The following is a 24,523-nucleotide window of genomic DNA, read 5'->3' on the forward strand; positions in this document are numbered from 1 at the left end:
CACAATTTAATAAAACAACTGATTACGTCAAAATGGCGGTCCATAATAGTAAACATTTGGCTTTTTTCGTATGTATCAGTGTTAGTTTTTTTTAATTTCTTTTTCTGTAATGAGGGTTCTTTTACAATATTTTTTTGTTTTATATTGTTAAGAGGACTCTATAGATATATTTCAGTGAAACTGATACAGTTGAAATTGTGTATTACTGCATTTTTCAAGTCAGTTTGCATAAAAAACCCGAAAAAGCAAAGTTTCTGAGAGGAAATTTCGCAATAAATCCAGAAATAATAAGGTTTAAAATCCAACGAAAACTCAACAACTCACAGCACAAGTATTAATTTACCCTAAGGTGGCCCTTTTAAAATGTGAATCAGCTGATATAGAAAATCGTTGTTAGTTTTTTTATGAACGGAAAAGAGTTTGAATATAAATCAACATATAATTTCGCAAAACTGTCGAAATAATAATTCCCATTCGCGAGAATTATCTATTACCTACCTTGTATATACGGATCTTTAGTAGCAAATGGTATTTTTCGTTATTATCACTTATTTTTAATTTTTTACAGCTTATAGCTTGTTTAAAGCAAAATTCGCGATGTATAGCAAAATGCGAGAAGTATATGAATCAATTTATTGACTGTATCGATACGGCAAGAATAGAAGCCATAAAAAAATCGACGATTTTGCAAAAAACAGAAGATACCAGTGTAGATTGTGATATTTCTAGCGAAAAAACTTGTCCCTCTGACATAATAAATGATCAAGACTGATTTATTTCATTTAATAATTACAATATATACATTAAAAATAATAACGAACAATAATTTCATCGTTTCTCCAAGCTTTTGAACTTTGCTTCGAGTCTTTTTGAATACGCGTCCAATTTATATGCGGCTTGTTCTAATTTAACCACGCTAGCTTCGATTTGATCTATCTGTTGCAACAAAGGAATTATAGAACTATCTGTAAAAGAAAACTCACTTCCAACACGAAAAATTTGAATCAAAAATAATTGTTACTCACATTTTTCGTTTAATTCATTCATACTTTTCTTAACGTTAACAGAAAGGTTTCTCATATCTGAATATTTGGTAATAACAGCTCGATTCATGTTTTCTAATAATCTATAATCGTCTAACGTCGAAGTTAATTCACCGTATAAATATTCAGATGTTTTACTGAACATTGTATTAGCTAATTGACTCAAATTGGGATCGTGGGGATCTAAAGCCTCAAAACTAGACGTAGAAGTTGATAATGTTGGACCTAGAAAATAATATTGATTCATATATATTTCATATTAAGGCATACTACCTCTTATTGGTGAATCGGTTACTTCTTGACGATCATCTTCTTCTGCCATTATTTAAAATAAATAAATGAAATTAGAAATTGTTTATGAGATGTTATTTTGACAATTGGCAGTATCTGACAGATGACGTTGCTATCTGATTGGTGAAATTCATACTTATTTTTCAATTGTCAAAATAGCTTTGTTCTTTGTTGATTCCGAAGTTTCAAAATGCTTATATCGTTTCGAATTAACATAAAAATAACAGTAGCGAGTAGTTATAAACAATATGTTCCTTCGTTACTGAATTATATTGAAACCTATTCTTAATAAAGTACGTTTTTAAATCCGATCCTAAATTGATTATGTGGCAGTTCAGAAAATGTTCTGATTCTAATCGAACAAAGCTAATATTTGTTTTGTGTTTTCTCCTACAACAACCAGTTAATAAATGTCAAAAAAGTAAATATGTAAATAATCACATTGTAAGGTTTGTGAGTCACTTATTATTTACAAATAAAGATCAAATTTCTACATATAGAGGAAGTGTATTAATTTATACAATTAGTCATTTGAAAACGATAAAAATGCTTGCTCCAGAAGTTGGATCAACAAACAATGAAATCGGATCGGGAAGCCACAGTAGTTTTATAAGAAAAATATCAGGTATGTACTCAAACGTTTTCCGGTCTTTACTCCCGTAAAAAAATTATGATACTTAGTTTATATGATAATATTTCAAATGATGTAATAATAAATTTTCATTCAAATATAACATATTTTTATTTATCGTATATTAAATGTATTCAAAACCAGCTAATCTATATAATTTCACATGTGTTAAATAAAGTACTGGGTATTGAATAATAATGTAATTAATATTATCAAATGACCAATATAAAATGAGTATTGTGTTTATATATAGGGATTACACAAACATTTTATCAATATCTTTTTTTATTATAAATCAAACAAATATGACGTGGTATGTTACAAAAGATTTAATTACTATGAAACTTGATTTAACTTTATTAAATAAATTTTTTTGTTATTTTAATAGTAATTTTGAAAATATATTTCCCATTCAAGGTATATTTAATAGAGATGAGGAAACTTCTCGTATTAACAGCGGGGTTGGGTATGTGGAATTTGGTACATTTTCCGAAGAATCCACGACAAGAACCTTGGGAACATTTGCTGGGGTATTTTCCCCAGTTACGTTATCCATGTTTTCCGCGCTCATTTTCCTCCGAATGGGTATTTATAAGAATCATAACCTCATAAATTGAAAATACTACAAATTTTTATCATATTTAGGTTATATCGTCGGTAATGCTGGATTATTAGTGACTTTAACGCAATTTCTAATAGCTTACGCCATATTAGTGTCTACGGTAATGTCTGTATGCGCTATTTCTACAAATGGGGCGGTAGAAGGAGGCGGTGCTTATTGTAAGTTAGGTTATATAAAAAAAATGAATAGCTTTGTCTTCAAATTTCGTTTCTAGTTATGATCAGTAGAACTCTGGGTCCTGAATTTGGTGGCTCAATTGGTACTTTATTTTTTTTTGCCAACATTGTTAGTAGTGCTCTCTATATTTCCGGGTGCGTCGAAGGTATCATTGAAAATTTCGGTCCTTCCGGTAAGTACTATACGTATAATAATATTTTTATCAATTATCAATAAGTTTTTTTATGAAATAATTAATTTTTTATGTTTTACATAGAAATTAACGATAATTAGCACAACACAATGACACATCGTTCACATAACCTAAATCAGTTATATATAATAGATTCCATTTGACACAATGTCAATTTAATAAAACAGGGATACCAATTAATGTACGAAATTATTAAATTGTCAAGTTGTGTTGTTCTAGTTTTGATATTTAGTAAGTTAACGAAAGTTTTGACTCAAACTGAATCAAGGATGTATTTTAAAGTGTATTGGGGGAATTGGCATTCCATCAATGGTAATATATAGTTCGTGACGATTCGTGATTGCTCGTAATATTTTCGGTTTTTTATACTTTTTATGAATGGGTTGGCAATATTAACGTCAGCGATAAGATGTAATATATATCAGTATATATACGAGGGTTAATGAAAAAGAATCTGAACTGAAATGTTGGAAATATTTATTTGTTATTATATCAGTATGTATACGAGGGGTAATGAAAAAAATTACGAATTCAAAAAAAATATTATTGATATCGAATATATCGTAAATTTTTTATACAGATGGACTCATAAAATTGATGTTAATGATGCTATTTATTATTTTTATTATCATATCAATCTGTATGAAAATTATTTTAGGATCTCTAGTAACCGACATGATACCCGGTGGTAGATGGCACGGGTTTTTATACGGTAGCATACTAAACGTAATGAATTTATTAATTTGTCTCATAGGGGCTTCTATGTTCGCCAAAACGGCGGTATTTATATTAATAATGGTTTGCAGTTGTTTGAGTATAACGATATTCAGTTTTTTCTACGAGGGTTTCTTGGAGGTTTGTTTCCCAAATAAAATAACGAAACATTTTGAAAAAAATTTAAATTTTAGGTACCGATACCGAATTCGAATAAAATCCTTCACAATAACACCGATTTAGAAATATACAGAAATTATACGGGGCTTTCGCAAATTACTTTCAAAAATAATCTTCTACCAGGATACGGCGTCGATTACACGTCAACCGGCGAGTTAGTCACCTTCGCTACGGTATTCGGAGTTTTATTTTCAGGCGTAACCGGAATTATGGCCGGGGCTAATATGAGCGGCGAACTCAAAAACCCCGCTAAATCCATACCGAAGGGGACGTTATCGGCGGTCGGTTTCACTTTTATCGTTTATATATTGATATCGTTGTTAACTTCGGCGACATGTACGAGGGAATTATTGCAAAACGATTATATATACATGGCTGGTGTTAGCGCCTTTCCGCCTAGCGTCGCCATAGGACTCATAACCGCCACGTGGTCGGCGGCTTTGAGCAACGTAATAGGAGCTTCCAGGGTATTAGAAGCTCTAGCTAAAGATAAAATTTTCGGTAAGTTAACACATCAATCAATAAGTCGTGTGACCCGTACTTCAATTAACTATGATGTGGGTCCCCATTAGGATCGTGTATCTTAAAATCTTGATAAATACAATAAATCTTGAATTTAAGTAGCTAAATTTACGATTCCTACATTTTAAATTTATATAATTTTTTATTTAAAAACAACACCAACTAAGAAAAACACTTTTTTTGCCAAAAGAAAAACTTTTCGATGTCGTGGTTGTAGAAGGATTTGTCTTTTACTACAAAATATGCTTCAATTTCGACAATTTCTTCTATATTTGAGCCGAATTCCATACCGGCTAGATCAGTGAATAGCCAGTAGTCACCGGGGGCCAGATCTGGATTATACGGTGGATGAGGAGGCAATTCGTTCGATTTAACCATCGTTGTGTCATTGTTTTGGTGAAATATTGTTTTTTTTTTTCAAAATACTGAAGCTACAACCTTCCCAGCTGACTGCTGTGCCTTTCGGATGATGATCGTTTCGATTCCGGATTGAAGTGACGGATCCATGTTTCCTCCACGACCAAACATTGCTCTGTATCATCAAAACGTTGTTGTTTTCGATCGACTGGGAATAAAGGCGACACTCACTTTTAAAAAAGTCTTCTCATGGTTATTTGCACGACCGAAACGTTCGCCATCATCTGGTGTCTATAAGACCACGTTTAAACGCAGCCGGATAACACTTTTTGAACCATTTCGGAGCTTGTTCGCAGGACGCACGAAATTATTTGAAAAGTAACGAAAGTAGCTTCACTTAAACGGCTGTCACTCTTTTCTGACAGACCGAAATGTCATGAAATTTGACACATAGTTGGTACGTCGTACGGATTTGACATTGGCAGCGCCATCTGTGTGTCAGTCACACGACTTATCCGAGTATTTTTAGGAAAAATATTTGATATTTTGTTTTTATTATTTCAGGTCCAATTTTAAATTTCGTACCTAGGGGTACATGGAAGGGTAATCCTGTAGCGGCGGTCGTTGTTTCGGCTGTTCTAGTTCAATTTATTTTATTGATCGGTTCTTTGAATATTATAGCCCAGTTAAATTCGGTGTTATTTTTGTTGAGTTATTTGGCTACGAATATGGCGTGTTTGGGATTGGAATTGGCGGGCGCTCCTAATTTTCGTCCAACTTTCATGTTTTTCACTTGGTACACGGCGTTATTCGCTTTCCTCGGTACGATCGTGATGATGTTCGTAATCAGTCCGATATACGCGGCTTGCAGTATTCTGTTATGTTTGATTTTGGTGGTCGGGTTGCATTTGTATTCCCCCTCGAAGGAGGCTCAATGGGGTAGTATATCGCAAGCTCTGATGTTTCATCAGGTTAGGAAGTATCTTTTGCTTTTGGATTCCCGGAAGGATCACGTGAAATTTTGGCGTCCTCAAGTACTTTTGTTGGTGAATAGTCCGAGATCTTGTTGTCCTTTAATCGATTTTATTAACGATTTAAAAAAGGGTGGGTTGTACGTTATCGGTCACGTGGAAACCGATGAGGATATTAACGATCGAAATCCCGATCCGATTTTGGGCCAACTCGCCCATTGGTTGACGCTGATCGATCACTTGAAGGTAAAAAGTTTTCGGTTTCGGATGGTTTCGATGTTATTTTTCGATTTTTTAAGGTGAAAGCGTTCGTCGAACTAACGGCGGCCAAGACGGTCAGAGAGGGGCTTCGACATTTGATGAGGCTATCCGGAATGGGCGCTATGAAACCCAATACGGTTATTTTCGGATTTTTAGACGACGAGGAACAACACGATTTCCTTCAAAGGTGTCGTACGATATTGGAAAAGGGTTTTTATATATTCGGTTCTAATGTGCATTATTATTTTTTTAGTGTCGATTCTTCGTATCTGAATCACGATTTCGAAAATGACGTTTTCCCTTTGAAGACGCAAAGCAATTTACAGCCTCGCGAGTACGTTCTAATGATGAGAGACGTTTTGAGGATGAATAAAAATTTGTGTTTGTGCAGGAATTTCGTCAAATTGAAGAAGGATAACAGAAGGTCGGTGGAAATTTTTTAATTTTTTATTTCCCTCTAATCCCCCATACTATTAATTTGTATGAATATTTCCAGTTCCTTATTGATTGCGAAAAACTTTGTTTTCAACCAATTACACTGTTGCCAAATCAATATTTTCGCGTACATGTAGATATTTGATTATTTCCTATAGAAAGAACAACTACGTCGTTGCCAAATCGATTTTTTTTTTTCAAAAAGTGAAGAAATTTGACGACGAAACAAAGTCAATTCTAGTCTAGCTAATCGAGATTGCAGTGTTGCCCAACCGATATTATCCCGAAATTGGAGACATTTGATTACTTCCTACAAAAAAACCATCGGTGGTGTTGCCAAATCTATTTTTAGGGATATGCGATAACTAATTATATAGATAAATATAAGATTTACGGTGTTGCCGAGCCTAATTTTCTTTATTAGAAATATTTGATAATTTGCTTTAGCGAAACGTGGCCAAACATATTTAATATGGAGTGATGTCAGTTTTGCGGTGTTGCCGAAGAATTTCATTAAAACTGGGATTGCTTTACAGATACATATCGATATTGTGGAATAGCCAATGTTGACAGTTCTATTATTTCTTAGAATCTAGAAAATTTATGTAATTACAATAAGACAAGAAAAAACCTAGAAATTAAGAATTTACGACGTTGCCAATTGAGATTTATTGACCATTTACTAGACGTAGTAAATTTGGCAAAAAAAAACATTCGTAATGGAGACAGCGTCTGCGGTGTTGCCAAAGTTGATTTTGGATACCATTTTTTGATAAATTTCATGATTAGCAAGACATTATATCGAGTTTGCAGTGTTGCCAAATAAAGTTTTCTCAAAAAAATATGCGTAACGAAGACAAAGCGTTTTCGGTGTTGCCAAAGTTCATTTTAGATACAATTTGATAAATTTCATGATTGTCAAAACATTATATTGAGTTTGCAGTGTTGCCAAACGAAGTTTTATTAAAAAAAATATTCGTAACGAAGACAGCGTCTGCGGTGTTGCCAAAGTTGATTTTAGATACCATTTTTTGATAAATTTCATGATTTTCAAGATATTATATTGAGTTTGCATTGTTGCCAAACGAAGTTTTCTCAAACAAATCGTCGAAACGGAGACATCCTCCTTTAGCGGTGTTGCCATAGTTATTTTTTGGTACAATTTGATAAATTTCATGAGTACCAAGATATTATATCGAGTTTGCAGTGTTGCCAAACGAAGTTTTATCAAAAAAAATATTCCTAACGGAGACAAAGCGTTTTCGGTGTGACCAAAGTTGATTTTCGGTGCAATGGCAAGATCTTCTATTGACTTTGCAGTGTTGCCAAACTAAGTTTTCTCAAACAAATCGTCGAAACGGAGACATCCTACGTTAGCGGTGTTGCCATAGTTATTTTTTGGTACAATTTGATAAATTTCATGGGTGGCAAGATATTATATCGAGTTTGCAGTGCTGCCAAACGAAGTTTTCTCAAAAAAATCGTCGAAACGGAGACATCCTCCTTTAGCGGTGTTGCCATAGTTATTTTTTGGTACAATTTGATAAATTTCATGAGTGGCAAGATATTATATCGAGTTCGCAGTGTTGCCAAACGAAGTTTTCTCAAAAAAATCGTCGAAACGGAGACATCCTTCGTTAGCGGTGTTGCCATAGTTATTTTTTGGTACAATTTGATAAATTTCATGGGTGGCAAGATATTATATCGAGTTTGCAGTGTTGCCAAACGAAGTTTTCTCAAACAAATCGTCGAAACGGAGACATCCTACGTTAGCGGTATTGCCATAGTTATTTTTTGGTACAATTTGATAAATTTCATGAGTGGCAAGATATTATATCGAGTTTGCAGTGTTGCCAAACGAAGTTTTATCAAAAAAAATATTCCTAACGGAAAAAAAGCGTTTACGGTGTTGCCAAAGTTGATTTTCGGTGCAATGACAAGATATTATATTGACTTTGCAGTGTTGCCGAACCAAGTTTTCTCAAACAAATCGTCGAAGCGGAGACATTCTACGTTAGCGGTGTTGCCATGGTTATTTTTTGGTAGAATTTGGTAAATTGGTTGAAAATTATATCGAGTTTGCGGTGTTGCCAAATGACGTTTTAAAAGAAAAATATTCGAAATGGACACATCATGGCTAAACCGTGTTGCCAAAGTTGATTTTCGGTAGAATTGGGTAAATTTGAAGATTGACTACAAATAACATCGACCTTGCAGTGTTGTCAAACGAAATTTTCTCTTAAATTTGTGAGAAAATCATCAACTGTCCGCAATGTAGCTAAACATAAACATACGTGAAAACTAATGAAACTTGATAACTAGCGAGGTATAGCGAGATTGCAGTGTTGCCATATCTAATATATCCCTAGTTGGGAATATTTAATAACCTATTATAGAGAAAGTGAGTTTCAACGGTGTTGTAAATAGTAGTAATTAACAAATCTGATGATCGGCTATACATTTATAGAATTTGCCGTGTTGCCAAACGAAATTTATCTATCTAGGGTTAATATCTTGCTACTTAATGGGTTTTTATGTATAAACCCCTTTAAATATCAAAATTTCCACGGTAATGATCGTAACACCATTTTTTTATGGGATTATCTCGAAATTTTATCGTTTTATTTAGTGTTAGGAGCAAAAGATACATCGACGTATGGCCCGTAAACTTCTTAAATCCCGGAGAACAAGATTGCTTCGACACCATTTCTCTTTTCATGATGCAGCTAGCTTGCATAGTAAATATGGTACCGTTATGGAAAAAATTGAAGCTGAGGTTTGTTCCAAACCCAAAATTCACGTCATCTATTCAAAATCGAGACAATTTTCTAGGTTATGTATTTGTGACGAAACCAGAACGAGTTATTTCGCTTTTAATTCGTCGATTCAAAGCCATTCCGAAAAACTGGAAACTCTTTTGAAAAATCTGAGGATCGAAGCGGAATTATTTCATGTTGAAGCATGGAGAAACGTCATAGAAGCGAACGGTATTGAGAAAGAACTTTACGCGAAGAGGTAAGTCGTTTTAAATTATTTATATATTTAAAAAATAAATATATTTATTTTTAGTGTTAACGATTTGATTCTTCAACAGACTTCGGAAACCGCTGTGACTTTTATTTATTTACCGTCTCCCCCTTTGGACGATGATAAATTAATTTCTTTTTATAATAATTTGGAAATATTTTCTAGAAATCTACCCCCGACTATATTCGTACATGGTGTCAATACTGTTACTTCAACAACTTTATAGTAACAAAATTATTTTAACTTGATAATCTAATTGTCCAGATACCGAGCAAAATTTTTGACATATCGTAGAAAATTTCAATCTCAAAAAATATTTTTTCCAAAAAATAGATTAGATACTCAAAAATTTTCTTATTTTTCCGAAATTATCTCGATAGAAAGTGATATTATGGATAGATGTGTAATTAAAACCGTTCGTATTACAGGGTAACTTCCGAAATTAATTTTAAGAGTATGAAAAGGCTGTTTTAAAACAATTTTGCATCGTAGGTTTTAATTTTTTTTTATAGAAATTAGTATGTATTGATGAAAAACTATTTTTTATTTCTATATCAATTTTATCCTGTCAAATGTTGTATTTAATTAGATTATGTCACTATAAGTCGATCGTAATAAAATGATTGAATTATTTTTAATATCAGATAATAATTGAAATATTAATTTAGAGTCTCAAACTTTTGTGCCTTATTGTGTAAAATACGTTGAAAATAATAAAAAACGACAGTTATTTGTATTCTGAAGATTAAATATCTAAAATTAAATCTGCCGACATTAATGTAACTAAAAAGGTATATTATTAAGTAATTAACTATTATACATACGACATTTTGTAACTTATTAGTTATATTATACTTTACCTTGTATATTAAAAAGTATTATTTGAAAATATATTTTTTCACTAATCTTTGAAGATTTCTTTTTTTAAAACCCTCGTAATTCCTCCTTCCATCTAGAAAGTTGCACATGACGATTCTGTCTATATTTCAATAGTAGTTTTTGTTAATTCGAAACTTGTTTTAATTGAAACGAAATATAAAAATTATTTCATTTATCAATAGCATCCTTTCAAAACCTAATTTTTTGTAAATAGTTTACAAACTTCTATTTTTAAATTAATTGTCATCTGTCAAATAGATTCTTCTTTACTTTAAAAAGCTTGACAGTCTGTTAATCCAGTATCTCGTCCACGTGGTAGCTGTATAAAACGAAGCTTGTAGTTGTAACTTTCGAAAAAGTAGAAGAATTTATAAACATCAACGTTGGTTTGGTTTTTGTATCGTTTTCAAAATGAAAAAAGGTTTTTGTGATAAATTTAGAATGTAATATATGTGGATGATAATATTTGATTCGTTTTAATTACCAAAAATTATTTTTTATGTAAATAAACTATTAGACATTTAGGCATTTTTATTGTAAGAATGATACTAAAAACTACAAAAAAATGGGAAAAACAACCAATTTTTAATAATTTTGTTATAAATGAGTGTGTATATAATATCGAGGAAATTATTGCATTTTTTGCGATATTACCTATTTTCAAATTTCTTTTTCATAATTTCGGAAAATTGTCCTTATTTTTGTTACAAATACAATAGTTCTTCAAGTTTTTTTGGTTAATTTTTGAAGTTTTCTAACTCATTTTTGCATTTTCCAGCTGATTTTCGAGTTTTACTCGATGATTTTTCAATTTTGTAGCTGATTAAGTTTTGCAGTCAATTTTAGAGTTTTTCCTCACTGATTTGTCTATTTTCTAGCTGTTTATTGAGTTTTCCAGTGAATTTTTCAATTTTCACAGCTAATTTTAGAGTTTTTCTCGCTGATTGTTGAGTTTATTCTTTGATAAGAACGTAGGAAGACAAAGGAGCTGGACAAAAAAGAAGACTGTAGGGGAGAAATAAGGAACAAATGATGTTAAATATGGAAAATTAGGTTAAGTTTGAATGAAATAATTCATTTTCTATAAATATGAAGATTTTGTTCGCATTATTTCAAAAATTCAAAGCCACTTTTAATTTAGATAATTTCTCCCAGCTATCTAACAGTAGCCACATCAATTCTCAGATATTTAGAGAAATAAAGAAAAAACACGAGAAAAATTACCAAAATAAATACGAACGAAATAAAAAAAAACAAAAAATTACAACACAAAAATAACTTTGAAATGCGAAATTTAAATATGTAAATACTCCTGAGTATGAAAACACATTCAAATAACTATTATTTGAGCGTACCCTGTATACATATTTTCCTTATCCTGCGATCAACAAAAGGAAAATTAAATAAAACTAACTTCAGTCGAAAACAAATCCTTTTATTACCTTATATAAAAATTACACTTTCATTTCACTTTTTGGACTTCTTTTCTTTCCCCGGCGCGGCTTTAGTCACATCGTCAGGATTCTCCGCGGCGTCCTTGATCCTCTTAGCACGAATACCAACGAGACGAGCATCAGCACGCGCCTTTCTCAAAGTCACGTAGGCTTCGAATTTCTTTTCTTCTTCAGACAGTACTCTAGCTTTAGTTTTAATACCCGGTTGTCTGATTGGAAGTACTTCACCCTGTAATTGTGAAGCTACTTTACGTTCTTCTTCAGTCGCTTCTCCAGCACGAAGTTTCTTCTTGTTGTGAATGGGGAACAAAATCAATTTAGATTTGTATTCTTTAAGACGTTGGGCGTTTAATTGGATCGATTCCACTGATTTATTTCTACGTCTGTGGTCGACAGAAATACCTGAAAGGAAGAAATTAGAGTCAAAAGTATACAATAATTAGAGAACATAGAAAAGAACAAAGAAACAACTTAAAACAACAAAACATAGTTAAAACTACTCAATTTAATTCATCCTCTTCAATTGCATACTTTACAAACTAGTTTAAGTATAAAAAGTCAAACGTACCTATAGTCCTTGCAAATCTGGGGTTAAGTCCAGCTGCTTTCAATTCTTGGAGAGTAAATCCACGTCCTGCGCGTACTTTAGTGTGGTATCTGACAGATGGGCATCTTACCACAGGCCTTAGAGGTCCAGCAGCAGGTCTGGGTGCAATGGCACGAGCCTTATTTATACGATTCGTTCTTCGTCTAATCTTACGAGCTGGTTGATTGAACCAAGTTTTAACAAATCGTTGCCAATCCTTGTGGAAATGGCCATTCGGAATCATATTATTACGTTTAGGTGCCATTGTTATAGCTTTTAACTAACACAGCACTAAAATCACCGACACGTGCTGTAAACGAAAGGGAGAAAGACGGAAGCGAGTTGAAGTATTTGGGAACATTCGTTTATTTTGTTGGTGACTAATGTCATTTTAAGTAGGCGATTTTTAGAGAGTAAGATTGATTGTTTGAATGACGTTTTTAGCAAAGTATATAACACATTTATTTAAATGTATAAAATAATCAAATTTATAACATTTAAAAAGAAAAAGAAATATATTTGATGAATAAATTGACATTTCTTACATCGTTGGTGTTATTAATTCTAATTATGCTGTCAATTCTTGAGGCACAAAATTTTCATTCACCAAAACGCGTGTCTGACAGTGTAATAAGGTTTGTTCCAACCTGCTAGTCTAGATCGTTCTTGGAAGCGTTTAAATAATATTTTTTGTGGAATGTACAGCTCTTGTAACCAACCAAGAATCGAAAAGACAGTCCTGGAAACGGTTCACAAATCATACCATGTCGGTTGGAACACAAAATAGAATCGTATATCTGTAACTGCCCGGTTGGAAAACGTAATCTCTATTGCGCAGATTCACCACCGTGCCAAGGAGGTGTAAATCAATGAATAGAACTATATAAAATATCTTACCAATATAGATAACCATAATATCCCTAAAAATAAATATTTGTATCTCAAATTATAATTCAAAGTCCGATTAAATAAGTGTGAGAATCTGTTGAATGCTTGTGTAGTGTAGTTATATTAAAATATTTTTAAATATGGCTTTAAAGGGGTTAAACGTGCTAGAATTTTCCGGGTTATTACCAGTTCCTTATTGCGGAATGGTACTTGCAGAATTTGGGGCATCTGTAATCCGTTTAGATAAGGTATTTTGTTTCAAATAGTTCGTTTAGCAACAAGTATATAAGAATTTTTAATTTTTGATAGATTGGATCAAATACAAATTTAGATTGTTTAGGAAACGGTAAAAAATCGATAAGTGTTAACATTAAACATCCTGAAGGTTATAAAGTGATTAAATCGTTATCTCAACAAGTCGATATCCTTATAGAACCTTTTCGAAAAGGCGTCATGGAGAAACTAGGTTTAGGACCGGATGTATTAATGAAAGACAATCCTAAATTAATTTATGCAAGATTAACAGGTTAATTTGTAATAAAAACTGAAAAAAACACGTAGTTATTGTTAATTATTTATAGGCTATGGTCAAACGGGTGATTTTAGTAAAAATGCCGGTCATGATATAAATTACGTCGCACTTTCTGGTTTACTTTCTTTATTTGGAAGGTATGGAGACAATCCATTACCTCCTGTAAACGTTTTAGCCGATATTGGAGGTAATATTTTGTATCTAAACACAATATCTTCCAATATTATTTTATTTATTATGATACAGGTGGAGGTATAGCTTGTACCTTAGGGATACTTCTAGCTCTAATAGAAAGAAGTAAATCTGGTAAAGGGCAAATAGTTGATTGTAATATGGTAGAAGGTACAGCGTATTTGGGTACTTGGTTATATAGGGGAAAAAATACTCTACCAATATGGGGACAAGAACGAGGAAAAAACGTTTTAGATAGCGGTACTCATTTTTACGAAGTATACAAGACGAAAGATGGAAAATATATGTCAGTCGGTGCATTAGAACCCCAATTTTATGATCAACTTATTGCTGGTAAATTGAAAAAAAAACGAAAATTAATAAATTAATCCCGCTATCGTATTATATATATATATATTTCAGGGTTGGGTTTGAATATCGAAGAAACTCCTCAATACGGAGATTTTGATAAAATGAAAAAAATATTTAAACGAAAATTCTCTGAAAAAACTCGAGACGAATGGTGCGCAATATTCGATTCCACTGACGCTTGTGTAGCTCCGGTTCTAACATTAGAAGAAGCGCCACAGCATCCCCATAACGTACAACAAAAAACATTTACTAAAACCAAAGATTTTTACAGTCCCAATCCTCACCCGAAATTAAACAGAACTCCGGGGGTATCTTTGTCTAATGAACCCTTACCTCAAATTGGGCAACACACCAAAGAGATTCTAATTAATTTGGGTTATTCTAGTGAGAAAATCGAGGAATTAGAAAACGAGGGAGTCGTCAAATGTAATAAACATTCGAAATTGTAAACATATTTTTTGAATCACCCCTTATATATCTTACGTAAATGTGGTTAAAGGGATTGAAACAAGAAAAAAAAACAAATAGCTACTATTTTTATATATGTTTTTATTATACAGTGGTTAAAATATATTATAACAGTTTCGTTTGTGTTTTATTTATATATAAAATCATTATTACGAGGGTTATACAGGAAGTTAACGACATTTTGAATGGTGAGGTTAGCGTCGGCATATTGGTTAAATTGAATATCAAACTTTCATTAAATGCCACTTTTAATAACATATTTGTAGTAGAAGTGAATATAAAATGAAAATCGTCGGCTAAGTCCCAAATTTCGTAGCACCAAATTATATACACAATAAACTTAATGATGAAAAAAATTGGATGAAAACTTGTTTTTTTTTAGTTAAAGAATTGAAAGGTCCAAGATAAAAAATTTTGTGCCAGATTCAGAAATGATCTATCTAATGGTATAGATATAGAAAAAACGAAATTACGTGGTTTACGACTTGAGCCGACGAAGTAATGAAATTTTAATTTCAAAATGGTTTACTTTCCGTATACACTTTATTGTAAATGGCAGAGTTATTGAAAATATTACACATAAATAATACTCACAACGAGATATTCCCTTATTTCGGTGGTGATAGTGGTTACCACGAAATAAAACAAGAATTGAAAAACAAGCACTAAAACTTTTGATCTGACTCACAAAATTGAATGGAAAATCACTTAATAAGTTTAATTAATAATACAAAAAGACCTATTTGAATTAGTATTTCAGTCTCTTCTCAAAGAACTTTTTATATATATTTTAATAAAACAAAAACAAAGGAAATAACAAAATGGTTTACAATTTAAACAATTAACAACTGTTCAATCATATGTCAAAAATGCCATCAGATCAATCAGGAATCTATAGATTTACAAACTTAAAAACAATCCACTTCTATTCTATTAACAGTACACTTCTTTTACTAATCACTTTTGATTTATCTATGGTTGACAGAAGTGGAAATAAATTTAGACACAGGAGAAATTATTTTTGATAACAAACGGATCTCATGAATTATTTCGATAGAAAATTGATAAATCTTTACAGTGAACATTAAAAATTAAACTGAAATTAGAGCTGATATTAAAAATTGGAATGTTATAAAGCTGAAAGATAATAAAAATCTTTTATTAAATTGAAATATTTCAAAAACTATAGTTGCCAGAACAAATTTTAAGTTATATATCACGAAATAAAATTGTTTATAACGTTAAATACTGGTTATTTATAAATAATAATATCTATTTAGGGAAGTTCATGGAGATCATAAATGGTATACAAATTTTCCAGTCGGTTAAATACGAGTGAAGTTATTTCTAAAGTTTTTGGTAGTAAAGAGATCGCTTCTTGTATTGTTTCTTCATCCCCACATACCTAATCAACATTTTTTTAATCAGATATGAGCAGAATTTACAAAATTATTATATAAAAAGTGAATAAAATTAAAAAAAATTAAGTACTTTTAAAGGATAAAAAACCAATGAAATAAATCGAAAACCATAAAATTATACTGATAAGAATCATATTTAATATCAAAAGGAGATATTTAAATACTAAATTTTTATATGACCAAAACTATAGTACCAAACGCTTAGAAAATGATGAAATTCAAGGAAAATATTGCAAATTTGTAAAACTAGAGTCAACAATTAAAAATTTCAGATCTTAATGAAAAATTGATGAGACTTACCCTTTGAAGTAATACTGCCCTTGTAGGTAAAGCATATATGGCTACTTGCGCACCTTTTCTAATAATAAACGGATGATGTTTCGATAAGGTTTGATCATAAGCTTCCCTACAAATACTAGACGCATTTTCTTCGTTCTTGAGGTTTCCTAGTTTGTCCAAAAATAACCTAATAAAATCTACAAGAAATATGTTGAAATTTTATTACATGTAAGTGTGATTTTCTCACCCAGCCCTCTGTGTAGTCTGAGTAAGGTCCTAGCACCAGAAACGTATCCTTTTTTATTCAATAATTCATTGTTCTTTTCGTATTCAATCATAGTTCTAACACTACTAAAGTTTTCTTTAGATTCTTCATGGAATTTTTTTAGTATTTCGATTTTAGCTTTCAGATCTTTGCTTACAAATCCAAATACCGTTCCCATTAACGTAAAAAATCTGAAATTGTATTATCAATTGTCGTATCTCACAATATGGGAAACATACTTGTTCAGTTCCTCGAAGCTATCTAAGTATTCTGCTAATTTTACATCGTCTTCATTAACTAATGAAGCTTCGAATTTATCTTTTACTATCCGAATTTGGAATCTATCACCGTTTAGTGCCATTATTGAAATTGAGTAAACAAAAGTTGACGTACACGTATTTAAATCCCTATTGCTGACGTTTATAATGACATTTTCACACATGACATTGACGTATAAATAGACTGTTTCTCGAAATAATCATCTGTATATTAACCACTGATAACTCCGTCATTAATATATGCTATATTGTTTTTACGTTCCGAAATATTATTATTTTTTTCGGCTATCAAGAGTAGTTTTGAATAGGGAAATCATTGTGTTTCAAATAATTAATAATATTGAAAAATTTAAGAAAGCGAAACAGTCTCTAAATATACTTCCACATATTAATGACGTTATTAAGAAAGATCAACATATTAATGTTATATTTCGAAATAAACGGTTTTTTCATTTGTATTTTATACTTTAAATTATTTCTTAAAAGGTTATGATAAAAACATTACATAAAATGATTAATGATAATTTTTTTAATTATAAATACAATTGGATATCATTTCTGTGTGTTCTCGTACAACTGCAATCTTTTAAATTTAGACTATAGATATTTAATGGCAAAAAAGTGGGTGATAAAAATGTATCCAAATTCCATTATTATGGGAAATACTTATGAATAATAAGTTTATTTGTTAAAAGTATATAAAGCATGTTAAAAGTATATAAAGCAGTATATAACCTCAATCTTTTGGAAATAATATATTTTGTGCTACAATTTGTAACAAACTCGAATTCTTGCATCATCCCGCATCAAAATTTAGTTTTCAAATTGTTGTATCAGTATTTTAGTGATATATCGTATATGGAATTGATAAATTGTGCGTTTACCGGTTGGTGGTGGTTTCACTTTAAATAAGAACATCGTAACCTTGTGTAATTATTTCAAGATTTTTCTGAAAGAAATCTATTTTTGTTATTAAGTACGAGAGCAGCTAGGTGAGTAGTAGGAATTAATTTAGTAGTTTTTTACTTGTTGCAACAATATTTCAAAAATGTAACATACTTTTTTTAGATTATTTATATTTTTTTGTTAAAAAAATGTTATTATCTGTGGTTATTTCATTTTTTACAGAAGAAACGATTTCGGTTTTTTTCATATTTCTCTCGTTCCTTAAATGCTTTTTTTGTTTTCACAATATTTGTTTTGTCTATATAAAAAATCTCACATGTTTATAGACGAAAAAAAAAACAAATTTAATCACAGATAATATTTGTTTAATCACATTTCAAGATAATTGTTGTTAAAAATACAAAATACATGTTTGTCATGATCACTTTTTCCTTTGTCTTGATTTTTAATCTGAATTATAAGTTACAAACATTGTTAAAGAGTGAATTTTTACTGTTTGTTTTTAATTTTACAGTAATTAAATCATAATGTGTGGTATTTGGGCAATTTTTGGATATACCTCGAATTTGCACTCATATTGTGCTAGTACATTCTCAAAAATCAGCCACAGAGGTCCAGATGCTTGGAGACTCGAGTACTATAACAACTTGAAGGTATTTTCAATTTCAACAAAGTCAAAAAACCTTCTTAACAATTTTAAATCATTTATTTTAGAATTGTTACATCGGATTTCATAGATTGACCATTGTGGATTGTAAATATGGTATGCAACCTATGAAATTGCATCAGTATCCACATTCAATGTTAATTTGTAACGGAGAATTATATAATTGCACGAGGGTAATTCAAAATTTAATTCTACATGTTTGTCAATTGTATATTTTCACTGTTTAATGCGCCATTTTGTATTCTAGTTAGCCGAACAATACGACTTTAAATATGAAACAAAAAGTGACGTCGAATGCATTTTTCATTTATATCAACAATTTGGAATTGAAAAATGCGTTAAAAATCTCGACGGTGTATTCGCTTTTTGTTTTATAGACGTTCCCCGTAAAAAAGTTTTATTAGGAAGGGACCCTTATGGTGTTAGACCCATGTTTAGGGTTATAAGCACCACTGGTATACTTGCAATATGTTCAGAAGCAAAAGGTAAGTCTTCCAAGTTTTTTACCATACAATTCGTATTTCTTGTCATTCTATATTTCGATACATTAGAACTACCGATATGTCATATTTTGGTACATTAGAACTACTGTCAAAAAAAAAAAGAAGAAATGATCAATTTCATATGTATTATGTTATTGAACTTTATAATTATCAATGGGATATTTTTTTTCCCTTGATTGATTAAATTTTATATAAATTGGTTGTTTAACGTAGTTTTTTTATAATTTTATCTAAGGATTGGTAGCAATCGAGCAGGAATTAAACGGAGAAGGAAAAATTTTAGAACCCTTCCCTCCTGGAACTTTTGAAGAATACGATCTTCTCGAAGATGGAAAAGTAAAACTAGTGAGAAGTCAAAAGTATTTTTCACCAGGAGATAAACCCTCATTTAAACCTTTTCTACCATATGAAGGTAGGTTAACTACTGATACAGGGGGACTTCGAAAAATAGTTATCATTTAATGGAAGTGATTATTCAACTATTTTTGTTTTTATATTATTGATATTTATCAGAGTTTTATGTTTTAAGCGTATCTTTTGATTAAATATTTCTCTATGTTTGTAGTAGACAGCTGACACAGTCATATGTCAATTCTGTCAATGTCAACGCAATATTTTGTTTAAAAATGTAGTTTTTAGCACAATTTCTAATTCAGTTTTTGTACTATTTTCATTTAAATTAGAAAAATTTTAAATGATGGAGTATAAAGTAATAATTTCCCAATTTTTTTACGTTCTGCTTTATAACTATAGATCGTGAGTAACCTATTGAATACGGTTTGGTTAGGTTGAATAAAATCTACTTTTATTTTAAAAAATACTGTATATATTTCCTTTTTTTCACTTTTGTATAAAAAAAGTGTTTATTTTAGATCTTATACCTAACGATTATCAGACTAATATAAGAAATCTGTTACAAATGGCAGTTAAAAAGAGGTTGATGTCTGATAGAAAAATAGGTTGTTTTTTATCTGGGGGCTTAGATTCTTCGTTGATAGCAGCTTTGTTAGTTAAAGAAGCAAAAAAAGCGAATTTATCGTACAAAATTCAAGTAAGATTTTTTTTTATATTAGTCAAAACAACGCAATCTATTCATTTCTATATTAAACATCGAGACGAGTTCATAGATTCTATTTTATTTTTAATACACTCCACTGGATATATTCAGGACGATCATAAATTTTGTTTATTTTATCAAAACATGTAGTAAATTGTGAAAATTATTTATATAGAAACTTTCTATATAACCAGGAGTTTGTATAAAATAAATTTTGTAATTTATGTATAGAAATGTCCTTTTTATCACTTTTTCCCATATTTTCATTATTATTGACATTTTTTTCAGGATAAGACAATTATTACTCAAATTCAGACTGATTAGTCACAATTTTTGGTTAACTAACTTCTCCTTTGTTTCCTTAATCATATTTTTCTTTGCAATCGCACAATTTGTTGTTTTGCCTTTCAGTCTTTTTCTATAGGAATGGGAGACAGTCCGGATTTACGGGCAGCTAGAATGGTAGCTAAACACTTAGACACCGAACACCATGAAATTATTTTTACAGAAGAAGATGTAGAAAGAGTTTTAGATGAAGTGATCTACTGTCTCGAAACGCCGGATATTACTACGATCCGAGCTTCAATAGGGATGCATTTACTATCCAAATACGTAAAAGATAATACGGAAACCACAGTTTTATTAAGTGGAGAAGGAGCGGACGAAGTAGCTCAAGGTTACATATATTTCAAGGAAGCACCGGATCCGGAAACAGCGCACAAAGACAGTTTAAGATTATTGAAGGAGATCTACCTATACGACGGTTTGAGAGCTGACAGAACGGTGTCATACAATAGGTTAGGTTCGATTCCATAATCGAATTATCGTCTTGAATGTTGTTGATTTTAGTTTGGAATTGCGAGTGCCTTTCCTAGATTTGCAGTTCACTAATTATTACTTAAATTTGGAACCGAGGCTTAAGCAACCTAAGGATAATATAGAAAAGTTTTTATTGAGATCTTCTTTCGATGGAATGGATATTTTACCAAACGATATACTTTGGAGGCATAAAGAAGCATTCAGGTTGATATAATTTCGGTTTTGTGAGGAATCGAATGATAAATAATTACTTGTAGTGATGGTGTTGCTTCTGCGAAGAAATCTCTGTTTGTTATCATTCAAGAAATTATCGAAAAGAGGCTGCCTGAACCGTTTGATTCGGATAAAGCCAAGTTGAAATACCCGCATTGCACGCCACTGACTAAAGAGGCGTTTTATTACAGGGAGGTGTTCGAAAAGAGTTACCCGAAGTTAGCGGGGAAATTTTTACCTTATTATTGGATGCCGAGGTGGTGTGAAGGTGTTACAGATCCTTCGGCAAGATTTATCAAAAATTACGCCGCTACTGATTGAAAATTATGCCGATAATAAATGTTTTTGCAAAATCTGAGTATTAATTTTGGTCATAAATTATACAAATAAATTTTTTTCGTTTTATTTTTTTTTATTTATAGAAATATATTTGTTAAAATATTTCAACAGCGTTTTATTTACATTCCCTGAAATTTTTTAATCTCATTTGTATCAAGTACAAATCAATTTAACAGTAGAAAGCTAAAAATTATTACCTGAACATTTTACACGTCCCTCGTAGAATAAAAATATCTTTTAAGGTAGTAGTTGCGTTCGATAACGTTGTTCACGGAACAGAGCAAACAGAAAGCGGTTGCGGGTTGTGGGGGGTAAGAGTAATGATCATATTGCACTTTGCCCAAAAGTAAATATTTAATAATTTTATTATACGAAAGTAAAAGTGAATATTACATCCGCAATAACAAATAGTGCCTTATTTCTCCCCTGTTATCAGTCACAGTTAAATGTCAACGGGAGATTCTGGCCTCGATTATGAGATAGACCAGCCAACATTAGATGGTGGCGTCCTGATTCTAGGAGTGGGCGTATTTTATTATATAAAAATGCATTTATAGAAATCTTTATAACCATTTATTATAAGTAATTTAATGAAATATTTTTTTAAAATACTACTTTTTAAACCTAAACTTCAATTTCACTGCTAAAAGCTTATTTATACGTATTTCATTACAATACTGTTTAGTTTCGATCTCTAAGCCTTTTGTTTATAACGTTGCCAGCTAGTCCAAAGAAATTTGTTATTCTCTCTTCTTATTACTAAAAATGTTAAAACAAAATACGTCTACAATTATATGAGATTTATAAATAAAATTTTGTTTATAACTTTTTATATTTTTGTAAAATACATTATATTCAACGTACGAATATTGTGTTTTAATCTAATCGAATAGGCAATACGCATTACATTCCTGTATTAAGAATTGCCTAATAACCTAGTAATTTGTTTAAGGATTATTAAAATCGTTTATGTTTTCATCGAAAAGAGATTTGTTATTCTTTATTCTTATTACTAAAGATGTTGAAATAAAAACCGTCGACCATTATATGTAACTTGTTACTTTTTTGTTAAATCAACGAGTGGGCAATACGCATTACATTTCTGTATTATAAATTGCCCAATAACCTGATGAGTTGTTTTGGGAATATTGAATTTCATTTACGTTTTTATTAAAACTTAATAACTTTATAGATTTGATTAAAAGAAATATTATTTTAATAAGCAACTACCCAAATTAGGTATATTGGATTGAATTAAATCAAAATAGAGACGTCAAAGTAGTTTTGTGTATTGTGTGTTGCATAATTACTGCTTTTCAATTGGAATTAATTCATAAGAATAAAACTGAATCAATTAATAAAAACTTTATATGAATTAGGTTCGAATGGGTGATATATAAATATTAAATGTTAGTATGATTTTTGTTTTATAATAAAATTGAATTTACACACGATGTGGTACATGAAAATATATTTTTAAATTACATTGTCATTTAGTTTTTACTTTATATGGAAAATGTGATTTTTATATACAAAATTTGTAATATCCGTTGTCAAGAAAGTGAAATTACTTTAATGTGTGACACCGTCGTCCTTTGTATAGAGTCCTGCTAACCCAATCGGAGTAATCCAAGACGCGCGCGGGCCCGGCACTAAAACACAGTCATAAAAACACACAAACCAATTTAACTCCGTACTGTTACAGTCTGCTGCCACGACAGCGTTGGCGAATATCACAATGTCGTTGTTCCTACAATTCCTCCTTCCCCCAAAATCAGTAGCGCGACACAAAAACTAAAGTTTAATAAAATCTTTTCACTAACCTCAAAGATATAGGACGATAAAAGTTGTTAAGTTTGAATTCATATACATCCGGTTTTGTATACACGAGTTATTATTGCGCGGTTGCCACGTTTATTTATTTCTAAGGTATTTAGCGAAATGAACCGATATTTAGAAATTAGACTTTTTATACATAACGTAAATTGTAGATTAATAAGTTTTTTTTATAAATAATAGATTTTGATGATGGAAAAATATCGAAATGTGATCGGTAATAGAAGTATTTTTCGTTATATCGTTTGATATTGTTCCAGTGGTCGCGCTACTGTTTTATCCTAACCCTACTTTTGGACGGTCTGCCGATTTAATTTCGGCGCGGCAGCTCGTCAATCTTTGCAATAGTTAATTCAGAAATTGCTATGTTCTCACTTTCGGAATCATCATAAAAGTCTCGAAATTAAAGTGGAGCTGAAGCATTACCTTTCGCCGGCAGTGAGAAAGTTTGGCAATTGGCTGTTGAAAGTTTATACTTTAGAGGCAAAGTTTGGAGTCGACTATAAAACGGCGTTACCCACGCCATTACGAAACGTTTCCTAATACATCGAATTTTGTGAAATTCCATATTTTCTTTCTCAATATTAAATAAGTCGATAATTAATTTCGATATTTTTTGTTTATTATACCATACCCTTAATATCCCTTTCAAAGCAATACGTCTCAGTTATGACCTATTAAGACGATATACTGCAAAGTGAAACTTGAAGTTAGTGTGTGTGTATATATATATAGTATAAGAAGAAGATGTTATAAGGTATAATTCCCTCGGGGCAGCGTCATTTAAGGGGACCTCGAAATATCGGTCCTTCTTGAACGGACGGCCCCACTAGGCCTATTCCGACGTCCCTATTAAACTATTTACTTCCTATTACTATCCAGGTTAGTTTTGAAAATGATTTAGTGCTATCGATCATATCCCGGGGGTTATAAATTACGAGCTGGTTAATTATACATAGTTAGGGTATTTTTCTAAAGAATCTTCTCACTTTTATTTCAATATTACGTGTAAAAGGTTTAATATTCACTAATAATCCGGCTCGAAGGACCAATATACACAAATAATTCGGCTCTAAACAGCGAAATTCATGATTAGAGGCTTCCAAAGGCCAAAATTTATAAAAACTTATGGTCGAAGAATGATATTTCTCAACAATTTGACTGCA

General features: G+C 31.2%; 6 protein-coding genes across 6 annotated transcripts; 3 read left to right on the plus strand and 3 right to left on the minus strand.

Annotated features, from left to right (window-relative positions):
* Window positions 1-828: 828 nt before the first annotated feature.
* Window positions 829-1,442, minus strand: LOC130447753 (biogenesis of lysosome-related organelles complex 1 subunit 2). Its single transcript, XM_056784741.1, has 3 exons — window positions 1,317-1,442; window positions 1,026-1,268; window positions 829-965 (listed from the first exon to the last, which is right to left on the minus strand). Exons 1-3 carry the CDS (start codon window positions 1,363-1,365, stop codon window positions 829-831), a joined length of 429 nt encoding a protein of 142 aa, XP_056640719.1. The 5' UTR covers window positions 1,366-1,442.
* On the plus strand, window positions 1,266-10,329 carry LOC130447745 (solute carrier family 12 member 9). The gene is made up of 12 exons (XM_056784730.1): window positions 1,266-1,959; window positions 2,383-2,550; window positions 2,611-2,745; window positions 2,802-2,936; window positions 3,616-3,812; window positions 3,866-4,352; window positions 5,295-5,947; window positions 6,001-6,149; window positions 6,216-6,386; window positions 9,027-9,173; window positions 9,230-9,412; window positions 9,467-10,329. Exons 1-12 carry the CDS (start codon window positions 1,659-1,661, stop codon window positions 9,648-9,650), a joined length of 2,910 nt encoding a protein of 969 aa, XP_056640708.1. The 5' UTR covers window positions 1,266-1,658; the 3' UTR covers window positions 9,651-10,329.
* A 1,388-nt stretch (window positions 10,330-11,717) lies between these two features.
* Window positions 11,718-12,701, minus strand: LOC130448336 (60S ribosomal protein L13). The gene is made up of 2 exons (XM_056785645.1): window positions 12,326-12,701; window positions 11,718-12,159 (listed from the first exon to the last, which is right to left on the minus strand). Exons 1-2 carry the CDS (start codon window positions 12,606-12,608, stop codon window positions 11,771-11,773), a joined length of 672 nt encoding a protein of 223 aa, XP_056641623.1. The 5' UTR covers window positions 12,609-12,701; the 3' UTR covers window positions 11,718-11,770.
* A 479-nt stretch (window positions 12,702-13,180) lies between these two features.
* On the plus strand, window positions 13,181-14,891 carry LOC130452600 (alpha-methylacyl-CoA racemase). Its single transcript, XM_056791937.1, has 5 exons — window positions 13,181-13,479; window positions 13,541-13,757; window positions 13,813-13,950; window positions 14,010-14,288; window positions 14,358-14,891. The coding sequence occupies exons 1-5, from the start codon at window positions 13,372-13,374 to the stop codon at window positions 14,753-14,755; spliced, it is 1,140 nt and encodes a 379-aa protein (XP_056647915.1). The 5' UTR covers window positions 13,181-13,371; the 3' UTR covers window positions 14,756-14,891.
* On the minus strand, window positions 14,831-17,181 carry LOC130452606 (ceramide-1-phosphate transfer protein). Its single transcript, XM_056791951.1, has 4 exons — window positions 16,979-17,181; window positions 16,722-16,930; window positions 16,496-16,671; window positions 14,831-16,179 (listed from the first exon to the last, which is right to left on the minus strand). The coding sequence occupies exons 1-4, from the start codon at window positions 17,179-17,181 to the stop codon at window positions 16,051-16,053; spliced, it is 717 nt and encodes a 238-aa protein (XP_056647929.1). The 3' UTR covers window positions 14,831-16,050.
* A 259-nt stretch (window positions 17,182-17,440) lies between these two features.
* On the plus strand, window positions 17,441-21,625 carry LOC130444695 (asparagine synthetase [glutamine-hydrolyzing]). The gene is made up of 9 exons (XM_056779975.1): window positions 17,441-18,009; window positions 18,438-18,576; window positions 18,638-18,763; window positions 18,838-19,075; window positions 19,329-19,505; window positions 19,966-20,144; window positions 20,562-20,947; window positions 21,000-21,173; window positions 21,227-21,625. The coding sequence occupies exons 2-9, from the start codon at window positions 18,451-18,453 to the stop codon at window positions 21,501-21,503; spliced, it is 1,683 nt and encodes a 560-aa protein (XP_056635953.1). The 5' UTR covers window positions 17,441-18,009; window positions 18,438-18,450; the 3' UTR covers window positions 21,504-21,625.
* Window positions 21,626-24,523: the final 2,898 nt, after the last annotated feature.

The sequence above is a fragment of the Diorhabda sublineata genome, chromosome 1, assembly GCF_026230105.1.
Source record: "Diorhabda sublineata isolate icDioSubl1.1 chromosome 1, icDioSubl1.1, whole genome shotgun sequence".
Lineage (NCBI taxonomy): Eukaryota > Metazoa > Arthropoda > Insecta > Coleoptera > Chrysomelidae > Diorhabda > Diorhabda sublineata.

Bases quoted from the DNA above. Each gene is read 5' to 3' on its own strand.
- LOC130447753 (XM_056784741.1), bottom strand. From the start codon at position 1,365: ATGGCAGAAGAAGATGATCGTCAAGAAGTAACCGATTCACCAATAAGA. The intron at 1,269-1,316 runs GTAGTATGCCTT...ATTATTTTCTAG, and splicing joins AACCGATTCACCAATAAGAG to GTCCAACATTATCAACTTCT. The intron at 966-1,025 runs GTGAGTAACAAT...TTTCTTTTACAG, and splicing joins GAATGAATTAAACGAAAAAT to ATAGTTCTATAATTCCTTTG.
- LOC130447745 (XM_056784730.1), top strand. From the start codon at position 1,659: ATGTGGCAGTTCAGAAAATGTTCTGATTCTAATCGAACAAAGCTAATA. The intron at 5,948-6,000 runs GTAAAAAGTTTT...CGATTTTTTAAG, and splicing joins CGCTGATCGATCACTTGAAG to GTGAAAGCGTTCGTCGAACT. The intron at 6,150-6,215 runs GTGTCGTACGAT...TTATTTTTTTAG, and splicing joins CAACACGATTTCCTTCAAAG to TGTCGATTCTTCGTATCTGA.
- LOC130448336 (XM_056785645.1), bottom strand. From the start codon at position 12,608: ATGGCACCTAAACGTAATAATATGATTCCGAATGGCCATTTCCACAAG. The intron at 12,160-12,325 runs GTACGTTTGACT...TCTTCCTTTCAG, and splicing joins CAGATTTGCAAGGACTATAG to GTATTTCTGTCGACCACAGA.
- LOC130452600 (XM_056791937.1), top strand. From the start codon at position 13,372: ATGGCTTTAAAGGGGTTAAACGTGCTAGAATTTTCCGGGTTATTACCA. The intron at 13,758-13,812 runs GTTAATTTGTAA...AATTATTTATAG, and splicing joins AATTTATGCAAGATTAACAG to GCTATGGTCAAACGGGTGAT. The intron at 14,289-14,357 runs GTAAATTGAAAA...TATATATTTCAG, and splicing joins TTATGATCAACTTATTGCTG to GGTTGGGTTTGAATATCGAA.
- LOC130452606 (XM_056791951.1), bottom strand. From the start codon at position 17,181: ATGTGTGAAAATGTCATTATAAACGTCAGCAATAGGGATTTAAATACG. The intron at 16,672-16,721 runs GTGAGAAAATCA...TATTTCTTGTAG, and splicing joins CAGACTACACAGAGGGCTGG to ATTTTATTAGGTTATTTTTG. The intron at 16,180-16,495 runs GTAAGTCTCATC...AATGTTGATTAG, and splicing joins GGGCAGTATTACTTCAAAGG to GTATGTGGGGATGAAGAAAC.
- LOC130444695 (XM_056779975.1), top strand. From the start codon at position 18,451: ATGTGTGGTATTTGGGCAATTTTTGGATATACCTCGAATTTGCACTCA. The intron at 18,577-18,637 runs GTATTTTCAATT...CATTTATTTTAG, and splicing joins AGTACTATAACAACTTGAAG to AATTGTTACATCGGATTTCA. The intron at 19,506-19,965 runs GTAGGTTAACTA...TGTTTATTTTAG, and splicing joins ACCTTTTCTACCATATGAAG to ATCTTATACCTAACGATTAT.